The sequence below is a fragment of the Ascaphus truei genome, chromosome 2 (assembly GCF_040206685.1).
Source record: "Ascaphus truei isolate aAscTru1 chromosome 2, aAscTru1.hap1, whole genome shotgun sequence".
Classification (NCBI taxonomy): domain Eukaryota; kingdom Metazoa; phylum Chordata; class Amphibia; order Anura; family Ascaphidae; genus Ascaphus; species Ascaphus truei.
The window spans coordinates 5,460,755-5,484,244 of record NC_134484.1 but is presented as its reverse complement, the minus strand read 5'-3'; the positions used below and the strand labels follow the sequence as shown (position 1 = coordinate 5,484,244).

Sequence of the window (23,490 nt, the reverse complement as noted above, 5' to 3'; positions counted from 1 at the left end):
TGGGAAGAAAAAAGGATCAAAATCAATAGTAAATACTTGAGTCGCCTACCATTTACAGATGACTTATTTTCGCCACAAGTCCAGAAGACCTCCAGCAACAAATAAGAGAACTTGCCGAAGCAAGTAAGAATGTGGCCTCCATATGGGTATCGGCAAGACCTACGTGATGTTCAACAAATGTGTTAACTCCACATTGATAGAAATAAATGAAATAGAACTAGAAGACTATGTCTACCTTGGCCGGCAAGTGTCAATGGATGGGAACCTTTCGGGTGAAATCAATAGATGAATGAAGATGGGATGGAGGCATTAGGAAGAAACAAGACAATCTTGCAAGGGAACCTTCAACTGTGCCTCAAAAGGAAAGTGTTCCACCCGTGCATCCTGCCTGTGCTCCCATATCGATGTAAAACTTGGACCCCTAAATGCTAATACAATTCCGAAGCTTCAGACAATGCAAAGAAGTGTGGAGAGATGTATGCTGGGTATTACCCGAAGAGACGGGAAAAAAGAACGAAAGGGTTGAGAAATTAAAGTGGTGGGGGGTTGGACATATCGCAAGAAGAAAGTATCATCGTTGGACAAAGATGGTACTCTACTGAATTCCAAGGGATATCAAAAGACCAAGACGATGACTTAAAGTAAGAAGGGAGAATGAAATCAGAAAATGTCGGAGCAGCGTGGAGAAGGTACTGTAACCACAGTAACGAGAGGAATGACAAGGGCTGAAGATGATGCTGATGGTATACCCTACTTACCATAATACACAACACAGTCCCCAACGAGCTCAATGTTTAGGTGGTGCACAGTTGGGGCCCTTAGGTTGGTATGATGAAGCTGCTTGATTACGGTGTGAGCAGGACGCACATGTTGGGCTGGATTACCTCAGGACTATGATGCAAAACACAGGAGCTGGCTCTCGGTTGTCCACCTTAGGCTAAGGCCCCGCTCCCTCAGTCAGCGCGCTGACAGACAAAGACAGCGATATGCGGTCTGTAGGGAGCCGGAGAGGGAGGGGGGCGGGAGTGGGAGGGAGGGAGGGGAGTGGGAGGGGGGAGTGGGAGGGAGGGGGGCGGGCTCTGATCGTGGTGCCGTCCCCCCCACCACACACATACATATATACACACAAACACTTTAATAACACGCAGCTCCTTCCCTACTCCCCGCCCAAGGCGCCTCCCACCTAGCTCCTTCCCTCCCCTCCTCCCCATTGGCTGACTCGCGTGCCACGTGACGCGTCAACGCCGAAATTCACAAGATTCTTACAGCATCGGCTGGCTGACGCATCACAGTACGTAGTCAGCCCTGTCGGAAGGAGGCAGCGGGGCAGGGACCACTCGGGCAAGGGTCTGGTGGTTCGCGGCCGCGCGCCCCGCCGGCCGCAGCGGGTTCGCAGCCTAAGGGATGAAGTTTGAGCTGTGCTTGGATTTCTACCACACCGTGTTTAGGACTAAACTGTCAAGCTTGTAGTCTGTTCAAGTATTTCCTCACTCAATTCTACAGCTAGCCATGTCTCAGTGACAGCAGAACTAAGACCGGAGCAGTCACAGAGGCCAGACAGCAGTCAGGAGAGCTGCTTCCCAGAGAGACATGTCCCAGGAGAGCAGCTTCCCAGAGAGACATGTCCCAGGAGAGCTGCGTCCCAGAGAGACATGTCCCAGGAGAGCTGCGTCCCAGAGAGACATGTCCCAGGAGAGCTGTGCCCCAGAGAGACATGTCCCAGGAGAACTGTGTCCCAGAGAGGCATGTCCCATGAGAGCCGCTTCCCAGAGAGGCATGTCCCATGAGAGCCGCTTCCCAGAGAGACATGTCCCAGGAGAGCTGCTTCCCAGAGACACATGTCCCATGAGAGCTGCGTTCCAGAGAGACATGTCCCATGAGAGCTGCGTCCCAGAGAGACATGTCCCAGGAGAGCCGCTTCCCAGAGAGACATGTCCCAGGAGAGCTGTGTCCCAGAGACATGTCCCAGGAGAGCCGCTTCCCAGAGAGACATGTCCCAAGAGAGCCGCTTCCCAGAGAGACGTGTCCCACGAGAGCTGTGTCCCAGAGACACATGAACCAGGATAGCTGTGTCCCAGAGAGACATATCCCAGGAGAGCTGCTTCCCAGAGAGGCATGTCCCAGGAGAGCTGCTTCCCAGAGAGACATATCCCAGGAGAGCAGCTTCCCAGAGACATGTCCCAGGAGAGCAGCTTCCCAGAGAGACATGTCCCACGAGAGCTGTGTCCCAGAGAGACATGCCCCAGGAGAGCTGTGTCCCAGAGAGACATATCCCAGGAGAGCTGCTTCCCAGAGAGACATGTCCCAGGAGAGCAGCTTCCCGGAGAGACATGTCCCAGGAGAGCTGCTTCCCAGAGAGACATGTCCCAGGAGAGCAGCTTCCCAGAGACATGTCCCAGGAGAGCTGCTTCGCAGAGAGACATGTCCCAGGAGAGCAGCTTCCCAGAGAGACATGTCCCAGGAGAGCAGCTTCCCAGAGAGACATGTCCCAGGAGAGCAGCTTCCCAGAGAGACATGTCCCAGGAGAGCTGCTTCCCAGAGACATGTCCCAGGAGAGCAGCTTCCCAGAGAGACATGTCCCAGGAGAGCTGCGTCCCAGAGACATGTCACAGGAGAGCCGCTTCCAGGAGAGACATGTCCCAGGAGAGCTGCTTCCCAGAGAGACATGTCCCAGGAGAGCAGCTTCCCAGAGAGACATGTCACAGGAGAGCTACTACCCGGAGAGACATGTCCCAGGAGAGCAGCTTCCCAGAGAGACATGTCCCAGGAGAGCAGCTTCCCGGAGAGACATGTCCCAGGAGAGCAGCTTCCCAGAGACATGTCCCAGGAGAGCAGCGTCCCAGGAGAGCAGCTTCCCAGAGAGACATGTCCCAGGAGAGCAGCTTCCCGGAGAGACATGTCCCAGGAGAGCAGCTTCCCAGAGAGATATGTCACAGGAGAGCAGCTTCCCGGAGAGACATGTCCCAGAAGAGCTGCTTCCCAGAGAGACATGTCTCAGGAGAGCCGCTTCCCAGAGAGACATGTCCCAGGAGAGCTGCGTCCCAGAGAGACATGTCCCAGGAGAGCTGCGTCCCAGAGAGACATGTCCCAGGAGAGCTGCTGCCCGGAGAGACATGTCCCAGGAGAGCTGCGTCCCAGAGAGACATGTCCCAGGAGAGCAGCTTCCCAGAGAGACATGTCCCAGGAGAGCAGCGTCCCAGAGACAAGTCCCAGGAGAGCAGCTTCCCAGAGAGATATGTCACAGGAGAGCAGCTTCCCGGAGAGACATGTCCCAGGAGAGCTGCGTCCCAGAGAGACATGTCCCAGGAGAGCTGCTTCCCAGAGAGACATGTCCCAGGAGAGCTGCTTCCCAGAGACATGTCCCAGGAGAGCTGCTTCCCAGAGAGACATGTCCCAGGAGAGCTACTTCTCAGAGACATGTCCCAGGAGAGCTACTTCCCAGAGACATGTCCCAGGAGAGCTACTTCCCAGAGACATGTCCCAGGAGAGCAGCTTCACAGAGAGACATGTCCCAGGAGAGCTGCTTCCCAGAGACATGTCCCAGGAGAGCTGCTTCCCAGAGAGACATGTCCCAGGAGAGCTACTTCCCAGGGAGACATGTCCCAGGAGAGCTACTTCCCAGAGACATGTCCCAGGAGAGCAGCTTCCCAGAGAGACATGTCCCAGGAGAGCTGCGTCCCAGAGAGACATGTCCCAGGAGAGCTGCTTCCCAGAGAGACATGTCCCAGGAGAGCAGCTTCCCGAGAAGTGTTTTCACTTTTATATTTTGGATTTCCTGGTTTAAAATTTTCATTCCCATGGGAAATCCTGGTCAAGAAATAATTTTTCCTTATAATATAAGAGAAACAAAATCCCTGGCCCAAAATGTAGGTAAAAAGTGGTGGCAAGTATAATGTAGTTCCCTGGAAATACACACAGGGTGCAGGGAAGGCAGTGAACATCCCCCAATGTAATCATACAGTGACTCCGGTCTGCCTGACTGCCAAAACTTGTAATAAACAGGCCACATATTTCTGTAGAAAGTAATTCGGAGGTCTGAGGGGGGATTAAATCTGTTTTGTAACGGAAAATATGGAAAAGAAAAACACTCATCATTTAAGGACAGAGGACCATAAAAGTGAGTAAGATTTCTAACTGTATAAGATGGGGAATAAACACAGCAACCCTACATTACGTGACACGTGGGCTCTGCTTATACTAACTGCTGAGCACAAAGATGTGAAGAACAAGCTCAGTGCTTACCCGCGTCTAAAGGAGCGGCTCAGTGAGTCAGGATACTGACTCCGATCACCGTGACACTGAGTTGGAAGCAGGTTCGATCCCCGGTGTCGGCTTCTTGTGACCTTGGGCATCACTTTATCTCCCTGTGCCTCAGGCACCAAAATCATAGACTGTAAGCTCACGTGGGCCGTGACTGTGCCTGTAACAATTCCTATGTGCTGCTTACCGCGCGGTCTACTGTAATTACGATGCGCTTTGAGTCCCATTGGGAGAAACGCGCTATGTGAAATAAAAGTTATTATCAATGTATTTTATGGTATATACATATACATATGATATGTGCTCCATCCTCTATGCTTTGGAACAGATTGCAGTGGCAGGTCTAAGTGTCATCTCCACTCTTACATCAGAAGGGTGCTTCAACCTTTCGGCCAGGGAGCCATGTAAAGGTGCCGATTTCAAAGGTATTTTGTCTGCCTGTATATGCAGGAGGAGGAAGAACAGCCAACCAGAGACACTTTCTAACGTTACTTTAAACCGGGGCGCTCAACTCCAGCCCTCAAGCCCCCCCTCAAATTCTCAGAAAACTGCTCATTACCGGACGGTGGAATGATCCGGAGAGAGAAAGAAAGACGTGCCTGGTGACCCTCCAGTTTTATACGGCTGTAGGGTTCGCAGACAATGGAAGGGATATCCACGCGTGTGCTCCCACGGGTTAAAAATAAAGCCAGATCTCTTTACATCTGCTGGGTTGGAGGACACCCAAGGCCCGTACGGGCGTCTCACACACCGGAGATTTCCAAGACCGCAGAGAAGAAGAAACACAGAGCGCCCCGGAGATCAGTAAACCAATATATTTTAGCAATAAAGAAAGGGGGGTATATGTGCACTTACAAACTAAGGAAGCAGTGTTGAGTAAGAAACAATGATGGCATGGGGTGGAGTCCTGGTGGAGTCCCAGGTAAGTGTCCTCGGTAGGGTTCCACGCGCTGGAGCCTCTGCCTTTGGTGTATGTGAGGATGTCCAACACTTCTTGGTTGTGTCTCTCTCGGGGTATAGACATACAAACACCAAGTCCTGATGTAATGAAACAACCGGACGTTGTACGAGGGGAGATTGTGGAACGTGACCGCTGAACGGTCGCACATTTTGCCCTCTTGTCCGGGGAGAAGGTTCCAGGGTTCCCATTGGGTTGTAGTTCCATACGTCTATGCGGACTGCCAGACTGCATGCTGGATCTCCATGGCCTCATAGTTCAGTGATATATGCCACCCATTGCTATCTGTCTACACCAGGGGTGGGGCAACTCCAGTCCTCAAGTCCCACCAACAGGTCAGGTTTTAAGGATATCCAAGCTTCAGCACAGGTGAGTCATTCAGCCGCTGCTTCATCACAGGTGGGTCAAGACTGAGCCTCTGATTGAGCCACCTGTGCTGAAGCTGGGACTGATTGAGCCATCTGTGCTGAAGCTGGGATATCCTGAAGACCTGACCTGTAGGGGGTCTTGAGGACTGGAGTTGCCCAGCCCTGATTTAGAGGGAAGGTGCAGAGAGAGGGAGCAGGTTTTTAGTATGAAGGAGAGAGCTGTAGAGTTATACAGTAGGGCAGACAGGAGGAAGTATTGAGCTGGAGACGACACATGTAACAGATACTCTTTGTTCCCCCAGCTACCTACACTCCTGTGACCCTCCCATCATACACGGGAACCTGACCAATGAGACCATCTTCATTCAACACAACGGGCTCATCAAAATTGGATCAGGTATCACTAGAGGCAGCTTGGGAGAGAAGATGGGGGGGGAGGAGGGAGAAGGGGGAGAGAGAGAGAGAATTATTGTCCCCCACCCCCTATTATCCACGCTTTGGCAATACTGAAATGTTCTTTCGTCATGCCAATAAAGCTAATTTGATTTGAGAGAGAGAGAGGCAAAAAGGAATGGGATGGAGAAGATAATTCACGGAGGGAAATAGAGAGATGGATAAGTGGGATAAGAGAGAAGTAAGAAAGGGAGAAAAGAGGAGGAGGTGCATGAGACCGATTGAGGCAAATGTAGAGAGAGAGAAGGAGTAAAGAAAGAGAGGAGAGAAGTGGGGAAGAGAATAAGGAGCAGAGATAGAAAGTGAAGGGAGAGGATGGGAAGCAGAGTGAAGGGGGGAGAATAGGGATCAGAGGGGAAGATGGAGGCAGAGAAAGAGAAGGAGAGAGGGCAAGAACCAAAGAGAGACGAAGAGAGAATAAAAGGAGTAGAGATGGGAAGAGGGTGAGTGTTGGAGAAAAGGGGCCACAGGAGAGAGAGAGAGAATGAATGTGTGTGTGAGAGAGAGAGAGAGAGAGAGAAAATGAATGAATGTGTGGAGAGAGAGAATGAATGTGTGGAGAGAGAGAGGGAGAGAATGAATGTGTGGAGAGAGAATGAATGTGTGGAGAGAGAGAGAACGAATGTGTGGAGAGAGAACGAATGTGTGGAGAGAGAGAGAGAGAGAGAGAGAACGAATGTGTGGAGAGAGAGAGAACGAATGTGTGGAGAGAGAGAGAGAACGAATGTGTGGAGAGAGAGAGAGAGAGAGAGAGAGAGAGAGAAGGAATGTGTGGAGAGAGAGAGAACGAATGTGTGGAGAGAGAGAACGAATGTGTGGAGAGAGAGAGAACGAATGTGTGGAGAGAGAGAAGGAATGTGTGGAGAGAGAGAGAGAATAAATGTGTGGAGAGAGAATGAATGTGTGGAGAGAGAGAGAGTGTGTGGAGAGAGAGAGAGTGTGTGGAGAGAGAGAGTGTGTGGAGAGAGAGAGTGTGTGGAGAGAGAGAGAATGTGTGGAGAGAGAGAATGAATGTGTGGGGAGAGAGAGAGAGAGAATGAATGTGTGGGGAGAGAGAGAATGAATGTGTGGAGAGAGAGAGAATGAATGTGTGGAGAGAGAGAGAGAACGAATGTGTGGAGAGAGAGAGAGAATTAATGAATGTGTGCAGAGAGAAAGAGAGAACGAATGTGTGGAGAGAGAGAGAGAATGAATGTGTGGAGAGAGTGAGAGAGAACGAATGTGTGGAGAGAGAGAGAATGAATGTGGAGAGAGAGAGAATGAATGTGTGGAGAGAGAGAATTAATGTGTGTAGAGAGAGAATTAATGTGTGTAGAGAGAGGGAGAACGAATGTGTGGAGAGAGAGAATGAATGTGTGGAGAGAGAGAATTAATGTGTGGAGAGAGAGAGAATTAATGTGTGGAGAGAGAGGGAGAACGAATGTGTGGAGAGAGAGAATGAATGTGTGGAGAGAGAGAATTAATGTGTGGAGAGAGAGAGAATTAATGTGTGGAGAGAGAGAGAGAGAGAGAGAGAGAGAACGAATGTGTGGAGAGTGAGAGAGAACGAATGTGTGGAGAGAGAGAGAGAGAATGAATGTGTGGAGAGAGAGAGAGAGAATGAATGAATGTGTGGAGAGAGAGAGAATGAATGAATGTGTGAAGATAGACAGAATGAATGAATGTGTGAAGATAGACAGAATGAATGAATGTGTGAAGAGAGACAGAATGAATGAATGTGTGAAGAGAGACAGAATGAATGAATGTGTGAAGAGAGAGAGAATGAATGAATGTGTGGAGAGAGAGAGAGAGAGAGAATGAATGAATGTGTGGAGAGAGAGAAAACAAAAAGAACGATTCCTGCGCTCCTACCAATTAGGCTAAAATAAAATAATAATCTCATGAAAAGGGTATTTTGTTAAACCCTTTGGCCAAAGCATGTGTAAGCCTGCATGCCACGTCACGGCATACCCGTCAATGCAGGTACAGTACCTACACTATATATATGTAATAGTTGTCCCATGGACTGGTGAAAAAAGTAAATATAGTTTAATTAATTGTTGAGTGATCTGTTTTGACCCTTAGGGGCAGATCACCTAAGGGATTACACTCCTACATTTTTTTATTAACTCTTAATACACACTTATACTTTCTATGTCATTAGATATCTTCACTTAGAATTAATGATACTTACACACCTCACTCATTTATTCACAAATTAACAACCTAGTTCACCACAAAAATATTATAGTAGTCACTTGGGGAACCAGGTATATAGTTTAATTTTTAGAGATCTGTTTTGACCCTTAGGGGCAGATCACCTAAGGGATTACACTCCTACCTTTCTACATTAACTCTATTTATTTATTTATAAAATATTTTACCAGGAAGTAATACATTGAGAGTTACCTCTCGTTCTCATGTATGTCCTGGGCACAGAGTAAGACAAATAATACATGGTTACAAGTACAGTTACATAATGAGCAGGGTATACATTATATACAAGACATTGCGTGCACAGTTAAAGAAAATATATATTATGGGCGTATGTAACAGTTACAGACCAGATTAAAATGTGAGACAGCCTTAGATTTGAAAGAACTTAGACTGGTGGTGGATGTGAGAGTCTCAGGTAGGTTGTTCCAGTTTTGGGGTGCACGGTAGGAGAAGGAGGAACGTCCGGATACTTTGTTGAACATTGGGACCATGAATAGTCTTTTGGAGTCTGATCTCAGGTGATAAGTGCTGCATGTGGTAGGGGTGAGGAGCTTGTTCAGGTAGCTGGGTAGCTTGCCCATGAAGAATTTAAAGGCAAGACGGGAAAGGTGAACTTTGCGCCTAGACTCTAAATACACTTATTATAATTAACACCAGCACACACACAAAGTTCACTGTGGCTCTATATAACCATATTAGTCCATATGATTAATATATATGTGGATATATTAAACCAATATACACACAAACATTACCTTGTTATTTCCCCTCCTGAGCCTCTCCAGTATATATACTTACTCCTGTTCAACTACATATATACATATGCATAACTACTGTAAAGTGTATATACTGTATGTATGAATCGATTAGAACACTAACCACACATGTAGTGCAATATGAGATATATGACACCGCATGTACTTCAGAGATGGTTTTGATGCTATTCTAGGCCATTATGCAAGCCAACAAAATATCATACACTATTTGGTCCTGTTTTTCTAAGGATCTGATTGGCTCTGAATTCCATCCAATCACATGGGAGAATCGTGAGCCAAGCCTCTAGATACACAGAGTTCATTTCTCCATCCGAGGAGCAATGAGTCACGCCCCCATAATTTGGAGTATAAACACTCGCAACTACTGTAGCATCATACAAACAGACTCCACCCCCTGAAGAAGAGAGTGAATCTCTTGAAACGCGCGTCGATAGTAGGACGTCACCACCAGTGACGTCATCTGGAGTTGGCGACATCAGACGTGGGATACACGGCTCGTATACTATTGCACTTTAAGACCTGGGACATGGTAGAACAGACCCCGCTGAGCCGTGCTGAGCCGGCTTCAGGAGCCGCTTCATCTGTAATCAGCGCGGCTTTAGGAGCCGCTTCCGCATGCGTGCGGAGGCGTGTGGAAATGCGGGAGACAGACAGGTTTAAATTTTTGCCGCTGAGGGAAGCGGAGGGCCCGTCACGTGACTGCCAAAAGCCGATGGCAGTCGGCGCCGTGACGTGGCGCACTAGCCCCGCCCCGCCTCCCGCCCGGCTCCCAAACGGCTTTACAAGCTCACAAGCGGACACTCCTGCAGGGACACAAAAAAGCTCCTGCTTGAGCAGGAGAGCAGGAGAGCATGAGCGTCAGCGCTGCCCAGCGCCGCTCCCTGCACCATGTCCAAAGCCTTAAGACACTCTGGCCGTGGCAGATTTAGACTGTGATATCACTTGTTCTCCTTATCTGTCAGACTGTGATGTATTTATACGCTCTACTACACAGATATCCATGTGATAGTCTCTTGGCTGTTTAATATAGGATTACTCATCACTAGTTATTACTCATACTATCCACGCTGAGGAGTGTTTTTCTACCTGTCTGCCCCTCTGTGGCAGCAGAACTGTATGCAATAGCAGAGTGTAATGCTATTAGACCTGGGACATGGTGCAGGGAGCGGCGCTGGGCAGCGCTGACGCTCATGCTCTCCTGCTCAAGCAGGAGCTTTTTCATGTCCCTGCAAGTGCGTCAGCGTGTGTGCCGGGTGGGAGGCGGGGCTGGAGGCGGAGCGGGAGGCGGGGCTAGCGCGCCACGTCACGGAGCCGACGTCATGGACTGCCATTGGCTTTTGGCAGTCACGTGACCGGCCCTGCGCTTCCCTCAGCGGGAAATCTAAATTTTGTCTGTCGGCTGCAATTCCACACGCCTCCGCACACCTCCGCACGCCTGCGGAAGCGCCGTCTAAAGCCGCGCTGATAGGGATAATGTTTCCCCTCAGCGCGGCTCAGCACGGTCTTTTTGACCATGTCCGAGGCCTTATTGTGTGTATGCTGCTGTAAGTCAGGCAGCCTGGTATACTTGGTTGATGCTTAAAGACTACATTTTCATAGAGATCTATGTTTCTGACCAATATGCTGACACACTAATATGCTATATATACTATATATAATATTATATATATATATGTTGTGCATGAACAACTTCAACCTACAAACCCCCCCCTTTTTTTTTTTTTACTACTGATGTCAAGTGTTTAACTTTGCTTGTTACCTTCAGAGGCTAGCATATTAATGCAAATTATTTAAGTTTTCTGGGTCACATACCTCACACCCACACACTATAAACACTTCAATTCCACTACGGGGTTTTATATATATATATATATATATATACACACACACACAGTGGTCGACAAATCACCCAAAAATCTACTCGCCGAACAAAAAAATCTACTCGCCACCTAGCCCCGCCCCTAGTCCCGCCCCCAGCCCCGCCCCTAGTCCCGCCCCCAGCCCCGCTTTAAAAAAAATGAATAAATTCCTAGTAAGAACAACATTCGTTTTTTGACATAAGTTTATTTATTGTATTACATTATACAACAATTAGTCCTTGTTACGTGTGTGTGTGTGTGTGTCAATGTCCAGGTACCCTCATTCCCGCAATGTTATACATTGGAGGGGAGGTGTTCCCTACCTGTCTTCTGGGTTAGGGGGGGTTCCGATGTCTCCCGTGTGAAGCTCGAGAGTTAGATCTGGAAGAAAGCAGTATAGGTTATTTCGGTGTAGGTATAGGGCAGTTAAGATATATAGGGTAAATAAGAGATCCAGAGTGTGGGAGAGAGAGAGAGAGAGAGTGTGTGGGAGAGAGAGAGAGTGTGTGGGAGAGAGAGAGATTACATATATATATATTGTTACATATTTTACGTATGTTTTAATACATTTGTCAACAATTTGACCAATAAATATTTTATTATTTTTCAATTGATCCTAGTTTAAGAGCCATAGCAGTTGAATTCTCTGCAGGACTCATTTGGTTAGTACTCTCTCCCCTACATGCTAATGAGTGCGTCTTTTGGAGGACCTTGCTGATCCTCTTTGGATCTTTTTGTCTACGTACAGAGTACCAAGCTCAGCCTCGCATGTTCAATGTATGATGGTACAGAGTACAGGCTCAGCCTCACATGTTCAATGTATGATGGTACAGAGTACCAGGCTCAGCCTCACATGTTCAATGTATGATGGTACATCACTCACAGTACCACTGCTTTTATTCTGCTCTGCTTCTCACCTCTCTTCTCTTTCCTTCCCCCGCTCCTCCCTCCGGTAATGCTGCCGCCTTCCCCAGTCTGGCACAGGGTGTTTGCTCACGGTGAGTTCTGCTGTTATACTGTGTGTGTTTGTATGTGTATGTGTATGTGCACTAAAGGATATGCCTGTGTTGAATCAAAAAATGCAAATGAAACGCGTTGGAGTGGGAGTCTGTGCAGGGGGACCCCTGCCTCTTTCCAGTACAGGAGGCTTTTGCCATTCATATCTTGGTCCTTAACATCTGCGCTAATTTGGTGATGTATCTGCATCTTTTATTATTGTGATGCAATGCTCTCTTCCTATACTCTGCAATCATTTTGCCTTCATTCGCATTTTTTGATTCAGCACAGGCATATCCTTACCTTTAGTGCACAAGTCTGCAGTTTGTGTAACTATTTAGATGTTGCCTGATGCAGAGTCACCATTGTTTGTGTTTATACATATTTTGGCTGTTTATGTTGACAGCCATTGGTGATTATTCTGACCATTTTAAGTGCCTTTGCCTCATGGAACACATGTATTGTCCGCTGTGAGTCCCCCTCCTCTTTTATATTTTTCTCCCCTTTTTTTTATCTCTATACTAATACATTTTGTATGTGTAATTATTCGCTTGGTATGCCCGTGTGCTTCACTATAAGGATACGTTTTTGTTGCGTTATACATCTATTATCCTTGAGCACCACTGTCTATTGACATCTCATCATATATTAAGACAGTCTCTGGGCAACAGTTACGTATTGTGTTGATGCGGTATTCTTTGTGTTTTCTGATATATATATATATATATATATATACTGTATATCTTTTTATAACACACGCGCAGAGCTTCCGGTACCGGACGACCTCCGGACTCCATTGAAGATACAGAGAGAGGAACACCGCACGCTGCATTTCTTCCCTCCTGAGTACGGCTGTAAGAAGCAACGTGAAAAGGAGACGTGACTTACATGTGTCTCTGTATTAGCTCTGTGTCTCTGCTCCTATCTCTGTATTAGACTCTGAACTCTGTCTCCTATCTCTCTCTCTCGTACGCTCTCTGCACTCTCTCTCTGCACTCTCTTTCTCACGCTCTGTCTCTCTCCTCGCTGTACCCCCTCTCTGTACCCTCTCTGTCTCCCCCTCTCTCCTCTCTGTCACCCTCTCTCTGTCTCCCCTCTCTCTCTCCTCTCTGTACCATCCTCTGTGTCTCAGGCTGTGACTTGCTTAGCACATCTCTCCCTCTCTCCTCTCTGTCTCCCCTCTCTCTCTGTCTCCTCCTCTCTCCTCTCTGTCTCCCCTCTCGCTCTCCTTTCTGTACCATCCTCTGTGTCTCAGGCTGTGACTAGCTTAGTACATCTCTCCCTGTCTCTCTCCAGACGTTGAGGATGGCACTGCAGTGGATATCTTCTCCTTTGGCATGTGTGCCCTCGAGGTAAGAAATAGTCAACCCAGCCCACACACACACATGTGCCCTATCCGCCCCCTTAGAGGGTCTGTGAGTGAGTCGGGCCAGTGAGTGAGTGAGCTGGATTGGGAGTGAGCTGCACAGTGAGTGAGCTGGATTGGGAGTGAGCCGTGCAGTGAGTGAGCTGGATTGGGAGTGAACCGTGCAGTGAGTGAGCTGGATTGGGAGTGAGCTGCACAGTGAGTGAGCTGGATTGGGAGTGAGCTGCACAGTGAGTGAGCTGGTTTTGGAGTGAGCCGTGCAGTGAGTGAGCCGTGCAGTGAGTGAGCTGCACAGTGATTGAGCTGGATTGGGAGTGAGCCGTGCAGTGAGTGAGCTGGATTGGGAGTGAGCTGGATTGGGAGTGAGCCATCCAGTGAGTGAGCTGGATTGGGAGTGAGCTGGATTGGGATTGAGCCGTGCAGTGAGTGAGCTGGATTGGGAGTGAGCTGCACAATGAGTGAGATGGATTGGGAGTGAGCTGCGTAGTGAGTGAGCAATTTAGTGAGCACAACAACGAGACGGCGCACGGGGAGGAGAGGGAAGTGAGCACAAAACAGAGGGAGTTATATATCTCAAGCAGTCATCCGCCGGCGTTTACACCTCACACCGGAGGCTAAGACGGGGAAAGATAATGACAGGCGCCGACGTTCACCTTACACATCCTATCAAGGCCAAATTTGCTAAGCAGTGCTATTTTGTAAGACACTTTCAGGTGCTGGAGGACCGATTAGTGTCTCTTGAGTGAGCTACAGTGTGCTTTCTGAGTGGTGTCTTGTGGCGTAGCACCGCTAAGTAAACATGGGCCCCTGTGCCAAGCGACGGCGTCATTCTCCAGCTCTGACAAGCTTTCCCAGAAGCCACGGGTCGCCTGTAATCACGCGAGCGCTGCTGTATACGCGCTGTCCTGTGTACGCTCTCTGGAGAATGTCCAATGAGTTTTAATCGCCGAGTCGGATGGTGGTAATTTCCACCGGTGTTTCCCGGATGTCTCGCCCATTTCAAGTCACTGGCCATATTCTCAAACTGGCGCAAACGTGTTGAGTCCCCGGCCTGAAGAGGTTCCAGTCTCATTTTGGTGCAGGGATATAAAGTGACTCAACCAAGGTCACACGGAGCTGACCCTGGGGTTGAATCCTGGCTCACCCACTTCAAATGTAGTGTTCTCAGCAGTGAGATGTCTGGCTACGTGTTTGGTCACGGGTGTGTCCCCTGCAGATGGCTGTGCTGGAGATCCATTCCAACGGTGACACCAAGGTGTCGGAGGAGAACATCTCCCGAGCGGTGCTGGCACTGGAGGACCCCAACATGAAGGTGAGAGGGGCAGGGGACCACCGCATGCACTGTACATATCAGGGCTCTTCAACCTGCAGCCCGTGAGCAAAACCCGGACCCCTGTGTGCCCCCAAACCCGGCCCCCTGAGTGCCCCAAACCCGTCCCCCTGAGTGCCCCAAACCCAGCCCTCTGAGTGCCCCAAACCCGTCCCTCTGAGTGCCCCCAAACCCAGCCCTGTGAGTGCCCCCAAACCCGGCCCTCTGAGTGCCCCAAACCCATCCCTCTGAGTGCCCCTAAGCCGTCCCTCTGAGTGCCCCCAAACCCAGCCCTGTGAGTGCCCCAAACCCGGCCCTCTGAGTGCCCCCAAACCCAGCCCTGTGAGTGCCCCCAAACCCGGCCCTCTGAGTGCCCCCAAACCCGGCCCTCTGAGTGCCCCAAACCCATCCCTCTGAGTGCCCCCAAACCCGGCCCTCTGAGTGCCCCAAACCCATCCCTCTGAGTGCCCCAAACCCGGCCCCCTGAGTGCCCCCAAACCCGTCCCTCTGAGTGCCCCAAACCCGGCCCTCTGAGTGCCCCCAAACCCAGCCCTGTAAGTACCCCCAAACCCGGCCCTCTGAGTGCCCCCAAACCCAGCCCTGTGAGTGCCCCCAAACCCGGCCCTCTGAGTGCCCCAAACCCGACCCTCTGAGTGCCCCCAAACCCGGCCCTCTGAGTGCCCCAAACCCATCCCTCTGAGTGCCCCCAAACCCAGCCCTCTGAGTGCCCCAAACCCATCCCTCTGAGTGCCCCAAACCCGTCCCTCTGAGTGCCCCCAAAGCCGTCCCTCTGAGTGCCCCCAAACCCGTCCCTCTGAGTGCCCCCAAACCCGTCCCTCTGAGTGCCCCCAAACCCGTCCCTCTGAGTGCCCCAAACCCGTCCCTCTGAGTGCCCCCAAACCCGTCCCTCTGAGTAACCCCAAACCCGACCCTCTGAGTAACCCCAAACCCGGCCCTGTGAGTGCCCCCAAACCCGTCCCTCTGAGTGCCCCCAAACCTGTCCCTCTGAGTGCCCCCAAACCCGACCCTCTGAGTGCCCCCAAACCCGTCCCTCCGAGTGCCCCAAACCCGACCCTCTGAGTGCCCCAAACCCATCCCTCTGAGTGCCCCCAAACACGTCCCTCTGAGTGCCCCCAAACCCGGCCCTCTGAGTGCCCCCAAACCCGTCCCTCTGAGTAACCCCAAACCTGGCCCTCTGAGTGCCCCCAAACCCGTCCCTCCGAGTGCCCCAAACCCGTTCCTCTGAGTGCCCCTAAACCGGGCCCTCTGAGTGCCCCAAACCCAACCCTCTGAGTGCCCCCAAACCCGACCCTCTGAGTGCCCCAAACCCGTCCATCTGAGTGCTCCTAAACCGGGCCCTCTGAGTGCCCCAAACCCAACCCTCTGAGTGCCCCCACACCCGACCCTCTGAGTGCCCCAAACCCGACCCTCTGAGTGCCCCAAACCCGTCCCTCTGAGTGCCCCAAACCCATCCCTCTGAGTGCCCCAAACCCGTCCCTCTGAGTGCCCCCAAACCCGTCCCTCTGAGTGCCCCAAAACCTGTCCCTCTGAGTGCCCCAAAACCCGTCCCTCTGAGTGCCCCCAAACCCGACCCTCTGAGTGCCCCCAAACCCGACCCTCTGAGTGCCCCAAACCCGACCCTCTGAGTGCCCCAAACCCGACCCTCTGAGTGCCCCAAACCCGTCCCTCTTAGTGCCCCAAACCCGTCCCTCTGAGTGCCCCAAACCCGTCCCTCGGAGTGCCCCCAAACCCGTCCCTCTGAGTGCCCCAAAACCTGTCCCTCTGAGTGCCCCAAAACCCGTCCCTCTGAGTGCCCCAAAACCTGTCCCTCTGAGTGCCCCAAAACCCGACCTCTGAGTGCCACAAAACCTGTCCCTCTGAGTGCCCCCAAACCCGACCTCTGAGTGCCCCAAACCCGGCCCCCTGAGTGCCCCAAACCCGGCCCTCTGAGTGCCCCAAACCCGGCCCTCTGAGTGCCCCAAACCCAGCCCGCTGAGTGCCCCAAAACCTGTCCCTCTGAGTGCCCCAAACCCGTCCCTCTGAGTGCCCCAAACCCGTCCCTCTGAGTGCCCCAAACCCGTCCCTCTGAGTGCCCCAAACCCGTCCCTCTGAGTGCCCCAAACCCGTCCCTCTGAGTGCCCCAAAACCCGTCCCTCTGAGTGCCCCCAAACCTGTCCCTCTGAGTGCCCCAAACCCGTCCCTCTGAGTGCCCCCAAACCCGTCCCTCTGAGTGCCCCAAACCCGTCCCTCTGAGTGCCCCAAACCCGACCCTCTGAGTGCCCCAAACCCGTCCCTCTGAGTGCCCCAAACCCGTCCCTCTGAGTGCCCCAAAACCTGTCCCTCTGAGTGCCCCCAAATTCATCCCTCTGAGTGCCCCAAACCCGACCCTGCGAGTGCCCCCAAACCCGTCCCTCTGAGTGCCCCAAACCCGTCTCTCTGAGTGCCCCAAACCCGTCCCTCTGAGTGCCCCAAACCCGACCCTCTGAGTGCCCCCAAACCTGTCCCTCTGAGTGCCCCAAACCCGGCCCTCTGAGTGCCCCCAAACCCTTCCCTCTGAGTGCCCCAAACCCGTCCCTCTGAGTGCCCCAAACCCGACCCTCTGAGTGCCCCAAACCCGGCCCTCTGAGTGCCCCAAACCCGTCCCTCTGAGTGCCCCCAAACCCGTCCCTCTGAGTGCCCCAAACCCGACCCTCTGAGTGCCCCAAACCCGTCCCTCTGAGTGCCCCAAACCCATCCCTCTGAGTGCCCCCAAACCCGTCCCTCTGAGTGCCCCAAAACCTGTCCCTCTGAGTGCCCCAAAACCCGTCCCTCTGAGTGCCCCCAAACCCGACCCTCTGAGTGCCCCAAACCCGACCCTCTGAGTGCCCCAAACCCGACCCTCTGAGTGCCCCAAACCCGACCCTCTGAGTGCCCCTAACCCGTCCCTCTGAGTGCCCCAAACCCGTCCCTCGGAGTGCCCCCAAACCCGTCCCTCTGAGTGCCCCAAAACCTGTCCCTCTGAGTGCCCCAAAACCCGACCTCTGAGTGCCACAAAACCTGTCCCTCTGAGTGCCCCCAAACCCGACCTCTGAGTGCCCCAAACCCGGCCCCCTGAGTGCCCCAAACCCGGCCCTCTGAGTGCCCCAAACCCGGCCCTCTGAGTGCCCCAAACCCAGCCCGCTGAGTGCCCCAAAACCTGTCCCTCTGAGTGCCCCCAAACCCGACCCTCTGAGTAACCCCAAACCCGGCCCTGTGAGTGCCCCCAAACCCGTCCCTCTGAGTGCCCCCAAACCTGTCCCTCTGAGTGCCCCCAAACCCGACCCTCTGAGTGCCCCCAAACCCGTCCCTCCGAGTGCCCCAAACCCGACCCTCTGAGTGCCCCAAACCCATCCCTCTGAGTGCCCCCAAACACGTCCCTCTGAGTGCCCCCAAACCCGGCCCTCTGAGTGCCCCCAAACCCGTCCCTCTGAGTGCCCCCAAACCTGGCCCTCTGAGTGCCCCCAAACCCGTCCCTCCGAGTGCCCCAAACCCGTTCCTCTGAGTGCCCCTAAACCGGGCCCTCTGAGTGCCCCAAACCCAACCCTCTGAGTGCCCCCAAACCCGACCCTCTGAGTGCCCCAAACCCGTCCATCTGAGTGCTCCTAAACCGGGCCCTCTGAGTGCCCCAAACCCAACCCTCTGAGTGCCCCCACACCCGACCCTCTGAGTGCCCCAAACCCGACCCTCTGAGTGCCCCAAACCCGTCCCTCTGAGTGCCCCAAACCCATCCCTCTGAGTGCCCCAAACCCGTCCCTCTGAGTGCCCCCAAACCCGTCCCTCTGAGTGCCCCAAAACCTGTCCCTCTGAGTGCCCCAAAACCCGTCCCTCTGAGTGCCCCCAAACCCGACCCTCTGAGTGCCCCCAAACCCGACCCTCTGAGTGCCCCAAACCCGACCCTCTGAGTGCCCCAAACCCGTCCCTCTTAGTGCCCCAAACCCGTCCCTCTGAGTGCCCCAAACCCGTCCCTCGGAGTGCCCCCAAACCCGTCCCTCTGAGTGCCCCAAAACCTGTCCCTCTGAGTGCCCCAAAACCCGTCCCTCTGAGTGCCCCAAAACCTGTCCCTCTGAGTGCCCCAAAACCCGACCTCTGAGTGCCACAAAACCTGTCCCTCTGAGTGCCCCCAAACCCGACCTCTGAGTGCCCCAAACCCGGCCCCCTGAGTGCCCCAAACCCGGCCCTCTGAGTGCCCCAAACCCGGCCCTCTGAGTGCCCCAAACCCAGCCCGCTGAGTGCCCCAAAACCTGTCCCTCTGAGTGCCCCAAACCCGTCCCTCTGAGTGCCCCAAACCCGTCCCTCTGAGTGCCCCAAACCCGTCCCTCTGAGTGCCCCAAACCCGTCCCTCTGAGTGCCCCAAACCCGTCCCTCTGAGTGCCCCAAAACCCGTCCCTCTGAGTGCCCCCAAACCTGTCCCTCTGAGTGCCCCAAACCCGTCCCTCTGAGTGCCCCCAAACCCGTCCCTCTGAGTGCCCCAAACCCGTCCCTCTGAGTGCCCCAAACCCGACCCTCTGAGTGCCCCAAACCCGTCCCTCTGAGTGCCCCAAACCCGTCCCTCTGAGTGCCCCAAAACCTGTCCCTCTGAGTGCCCCCAAATTCATCCCTCTGAGTGCCCCAAACCCGACCCTGCGAGTGCCCCCAAACCCGTCCCTCTGAGTGCCCCAAACCCGTCTCTCTGAGTGCCCCAAACCCGTCCCTCTGAGTGCCCCAAACCCGACCCTCTGAGTGCCCCCAAACCTGTCCCTCTGAGTGCCCCAAACCCGGCCCTCTGAGTGCCCCCAAACCCTTCCCTCTGAGTGCCCCAAACCCGTCCCTCTGAGTGCCCCAAACCCGACCCTCTGAGTGCCCCAAACCCGGCCCTCTGAGTGCCCCAAACCCGTCCCTCTGAGTGCCCCCAAACCCGTCCCTCTGAGTGCCCCAAACCCGACCCTCTGAGTGCCCCAAACCCGTCCCTCTGAGTGCCCCAAACCCATCCGTCTGAGTGCCCCCAAACCCGTCCCTCTGAGTGCCCCAAAACCTGTCCCTCTGAGTGCCCCAAAACCCGTCCCTCTGAGTGCCCCCAAACCCGACCCTCTGAGTGCCCCAAACCCGACCCTCTGAGTGCCCCAAACCCGACCCTCTGAGTGCCCCAAACCCGACCCTCTGAGTGCCCCTAACCCGTCCCTCTGAGTGCCCCAAACCCGTCCCTCTGAGTGCCCCAAAACCTGTCCCTCTGAGTGCCCCAAAACCCGACCTCTGAGTGCCACAAAACCTGTCCCTCTGAGTGCCCCCAAACCCGACCTCTGAGTGCCCCAAACCCGGCCCCCTGAGTGCCCCAAACCCGGCCCTCTGAGTGCCCCAAACCCGGCCCTCTGAGTGCCCCAAACCCAGCCCGCTGAGTGCCCCAAAACCTGTCCCTCTGAGTGCCCCCAAACCCATCCCTCTGAGTGCCCCCAAACCCGTCCCTCTGAGTGCCCCAAACCCATCCCTCCGAGTGCCCCCAAACCCGTCCCTCTGAGTGCCCCAAACCCGACCCTCTGAGTGCCCCCAAACCCGACCCTCTGAGTGCCCCAAACCCGTCCCTCCGAGTGCCCCCAAACCCGACCCTCTGAGTGCCCCAAACCCGTCCCTCTGAGTGCCCCCAAACCCATCCCTCTGAGTGCCCCAAACCCGACCCTCCGAGTGCCCCCAAACCCGTCCCTCTGAGTGCCCCAAACCCGTCCCTCTGAGTGCCCCAAACCCGTTCCTCTGAGTGCCCCAAACCCGACCCTCTGAGTGCCCCCAAACCTGTCCCTCTGAGTGCCCCAAACCCGGCCCTCTGAGTGCCCCCAAACCCGTCCCTCTGAGTGCCCCAAACCCGTCCCTCTGAGTGCCCCAAACCCGACCCTCTGAGTGCCCCAAACCCGGCCCTCTGAGTGCCCCAAACCCGTCCCTCTGAGTGCCCCCAAACCCGTCCCTCCGAGTGCCCCCAAACCCGTCCCTCTGAGTGACCCATACCCGGCCCCCTGAGTGCCCCCAAACCCGACCCTCTGAGTGCCCCCAAACCCGACCCTCTGAGTGCCCCAAACCCGGCCCCCTGAGTGCCCCAAACCCGGCCCTCTGAGTGCCCCAAACCCGTCCCTCTGAGTGCCCCCAAACCCGTCCCTCCGAGTGCCCCCAAACCCGGCCCCCTGAGTGCCCCAAACCCGTCCCTCTGAGTGCCCCAAAACCTGTCCCTCTGAGTGCCCCAAAACCCGTCCCTCTGAGTGCCCCAAACCCGTCCCTCTGAGTGCCCCCAAACCCGTCCCTCCGAGTGCCCCCAAACCCGTCCCTCTGAGTGACCCATACCCGGCCCCCTGAGTGCCCCCAAACCCGACCCTCTGAGTGCCCCCAAACCGGCCCCCTGAGTGCCCCCAACCCGTCCCTCTGAGTGCCCCCAAACCCATCCCTCTGAGTGCCCCCAAACCTGTCCCTCTGAGTGCCCCCAAACCCGTCCCTCTGAGTGCCCCCAAACCCGTCCCTCTGAGTGCCCCCAAACCTGTCCCTCTGAGTGCCCCCAAACCAGTCCCTCTGAGTGCCCCCAAACCCGACCCTCTGAGTGACCCAAACCCGACCATCTGAGTGCCCCAAACCCGGCCCTCTGAGTGCCCCCAAACCCGTCCCTCTGAGTGCCCCCAAACCCGTCCCTCTGAGTGCCCCAAACCCGGCCCCCTGAGTGCCACCAAACCCGTCCCTCCGAGTGCCCCAAACCCGGCCCCCTGAGTGCCCCCAAACCCGACCCTCTGAGTGACCCATACCCGGCCCCCTGAGTGCCCCCAAACCCGACCCTCTGAGTGACCCATACCTGGCCCCCTGAGTGCCCCCAAACCCGACCCTCTGAGTGACCCAAACCCGTCTCTCTGAGTGCCCCCAAACCAGTCCCTCTGAGTGCCCCAAACCCGTCTCTCTGAGTGCCCCCAAACCAGTCCCTCTGAGTGCCCCACAAACCCGACCCTCTGAGTGACCCAAACCTGACCATCTGAGTGCCCCAAACCAGTCCCTATGAGTGCCCCCAAACCCGTCCCTCTGAGTGCCCCAAACCCGTCTCTCTGAGTGCCCCCAAACCAGTCCCTCTGAGTGCCCCAAACCCGTCCCTCTGAGTGCCCCCAAACCCGTCCCTCCGAGTGCCCCCAAACCCGTCCCTCTGAGTGACCCATACCCGGCCCCCTGAGTTCCCCCAAACCCGACCCTCTGAGTGCCCCCAAACCCGACCCTCTGAGTGCCCCAAACCCGGCCCCCTGAGTGCCCCAAACCCGGCCCTCTGAGTGCCCCAAACCCGTCCCTCTGAGTGCCCCCAAACCCGTCCCTCCGAGTGCCCCCAAACCCGGCCCCCTGAGTGCCCCAAATCCGACCCTCTGAGTGCCCCAAACCCGGCCCCCTGAGTGCCCCCAAACCGGCCCCCTAAGTGCCCCAAACCCGTCCCTCTGAGTGCCCCCAAACCCGTCCCTCCGAGTGCCCCCAAACCCGTCCCTCTGAGTGACCCATACCCGGCCCCCTGAGTGCCCCCAAACCCGACCCTCTGAGTGCCCCCAAACCGGCCCCCTGAGTGCCCCAAACCCGTCCCTCTGAGTGCCCCCAAACCCATCCCTCTGAGTGCCCCCAAACCTGTCCCTCTGAGTGCCCCCAAACCCGTCCCTCTGAGTGCCCCCAAACCCGTCCCTCTGAGTGCCCCCAAACCTGTCCCTCTGAGTGCCCCCAAACCAGTCCCTCTGAGTGCCCCCAAACCCGACCCTCTGAGTGACCCAAACCCGACCATCTGAGTGCCCCAAACCCGGCCCTCTGAGTGCCCCCAAACCCGTCCCTCTGAGTGCCCCCAAACCCGTCCCTCTGAGTGCCCCAAACCCGGCCCCCTGAGTGCCACCAAACCCGTCCCTCCGAGTGCCCCAAACCCGGCCCCCTGAGTGCCCCCAAACCCGACCCTCTGAGTGACCCATACCCGGCCCCCTGAGTGCCCCCAAACCCGACCCTCTGAGTGACCCATACCCGGCCCCCTGAGTGCCCCCAAACCCGACCCTCTGAGTGACCCAAACCCGTCTCTCTGAGTGCCCCCAAACCAGTCCCTCTGAGTGCCCCCAAACCCGACCCTCTGAGTGCCCCAAACCCGTCTCTCTGAGTGCCCCCAAACCAGTCCCTCTGAGTGCCCCACAAACCCGACCCTCTGAGTGACCCAAACCTGACCATCTGAGTGCCCCAAACCCGTCCCTATGAGTGCCCCCAAACCCGTCCCTCTGAGTGCCCCAAACCCGTCTCTCTGAGTGCCCCCAAACCAGTCCCTCTGAGTGCCCCCAAACCCGACCCTCTGAGTGACCCAAACCCGACCATCTGAGTGCCCCAAACCCAGCCCTCTGAGTGCCCCCAAACCCGTCCCTCTGAGTGCCCCAAACCCGTCTCTCTGAGTGCCCCAAACCCGTCCCTCTGAGTGCCCCAAACCCGTCCCTCTGAGTGCCCCCAAACCCGTCCCTCCGAGTGCCCCAAACCCGTCCCTCTGAGTGCCCCAAACCCGGCCCTCTGAGTGCCCCCAAACCCGTCCCTCTGAGTGCCCCAAACCCGTCTCTCTGAGTGCCCCAAACCCGTCTCTCTGAGTGCCCCAAACCCGTCCCTCTGAGTGCCCCAAACCCGTCCCTCTGAGTGCCCCCAAACCCGTCCCTCCGAGTGCCCCAAACCCGGCCCTCTGAGTGACCCATACCCGGCCCCCTGAGTTCCCCCAAACCCGGCCCTCTGAGTGCCCCAAACCCGTCCCTCTGAGTGCCCCAAACCCGGCCCTCTGAGTGACCCATACCCGGCCCCCTGAGTTCCCCCAAACCCGGCCCTCTGAGTGCCCCAAACCCGTCCCTCTGAGTGCCCCCAAACCCGTCCCTCTGAGTGCCCCAAACCCGGCCCTCTGAGTGCCCCAAAACCGGGCCCTCTTAGTGTCCCAAACCCGGTCCTCTCAGTGACCCA

At 55.0% G+C, this 23,490-nt stretch overlaps 1 protein-coding gene across 4 annotated transcripts in view; it reads left to right on the top strand.

Annotated features, from left to right (window-relative positions):
- NRBP2 (nuclear receptor binding protein 2) overlaps window positions 1-23,490 on the top strand; it is a 137,542-nt gene that overhangs the window by 66,568 nt on the left and 47,484 nt on the right. For all 4 annotated transcript variants that reach the window (XR_012790740.1, XM_075581129.1, XM_075581127.1 and 1 more), the window contains exons 7-11: window positions 5,889-5,983; window positions 11,845-11,868; window positions 12,631-12,720; window positions 13,163-13,218; window positions 14,449-14,544. Coding sequence is in view for 3 of the 4 variants with exons in the window: in XM_075581129.1 (XP_075437244.1) it covers window positions 5,889-5,983; window positions 11,845-11,868; window positions 12,631-12,720; window positions 13,163-13,218; window positions 14,449-14,544 (361 nt within the window). In the remaining variant the exon portion in view is untranslated. The remainder of the gene's footprint in view (window positions 1-5,888; window positions 5,984-11,844; window positions 11,869-12,630; window positions 12,721-13,162; window positions 13,219-14,448; window positions 14,545-23,490) is intronic.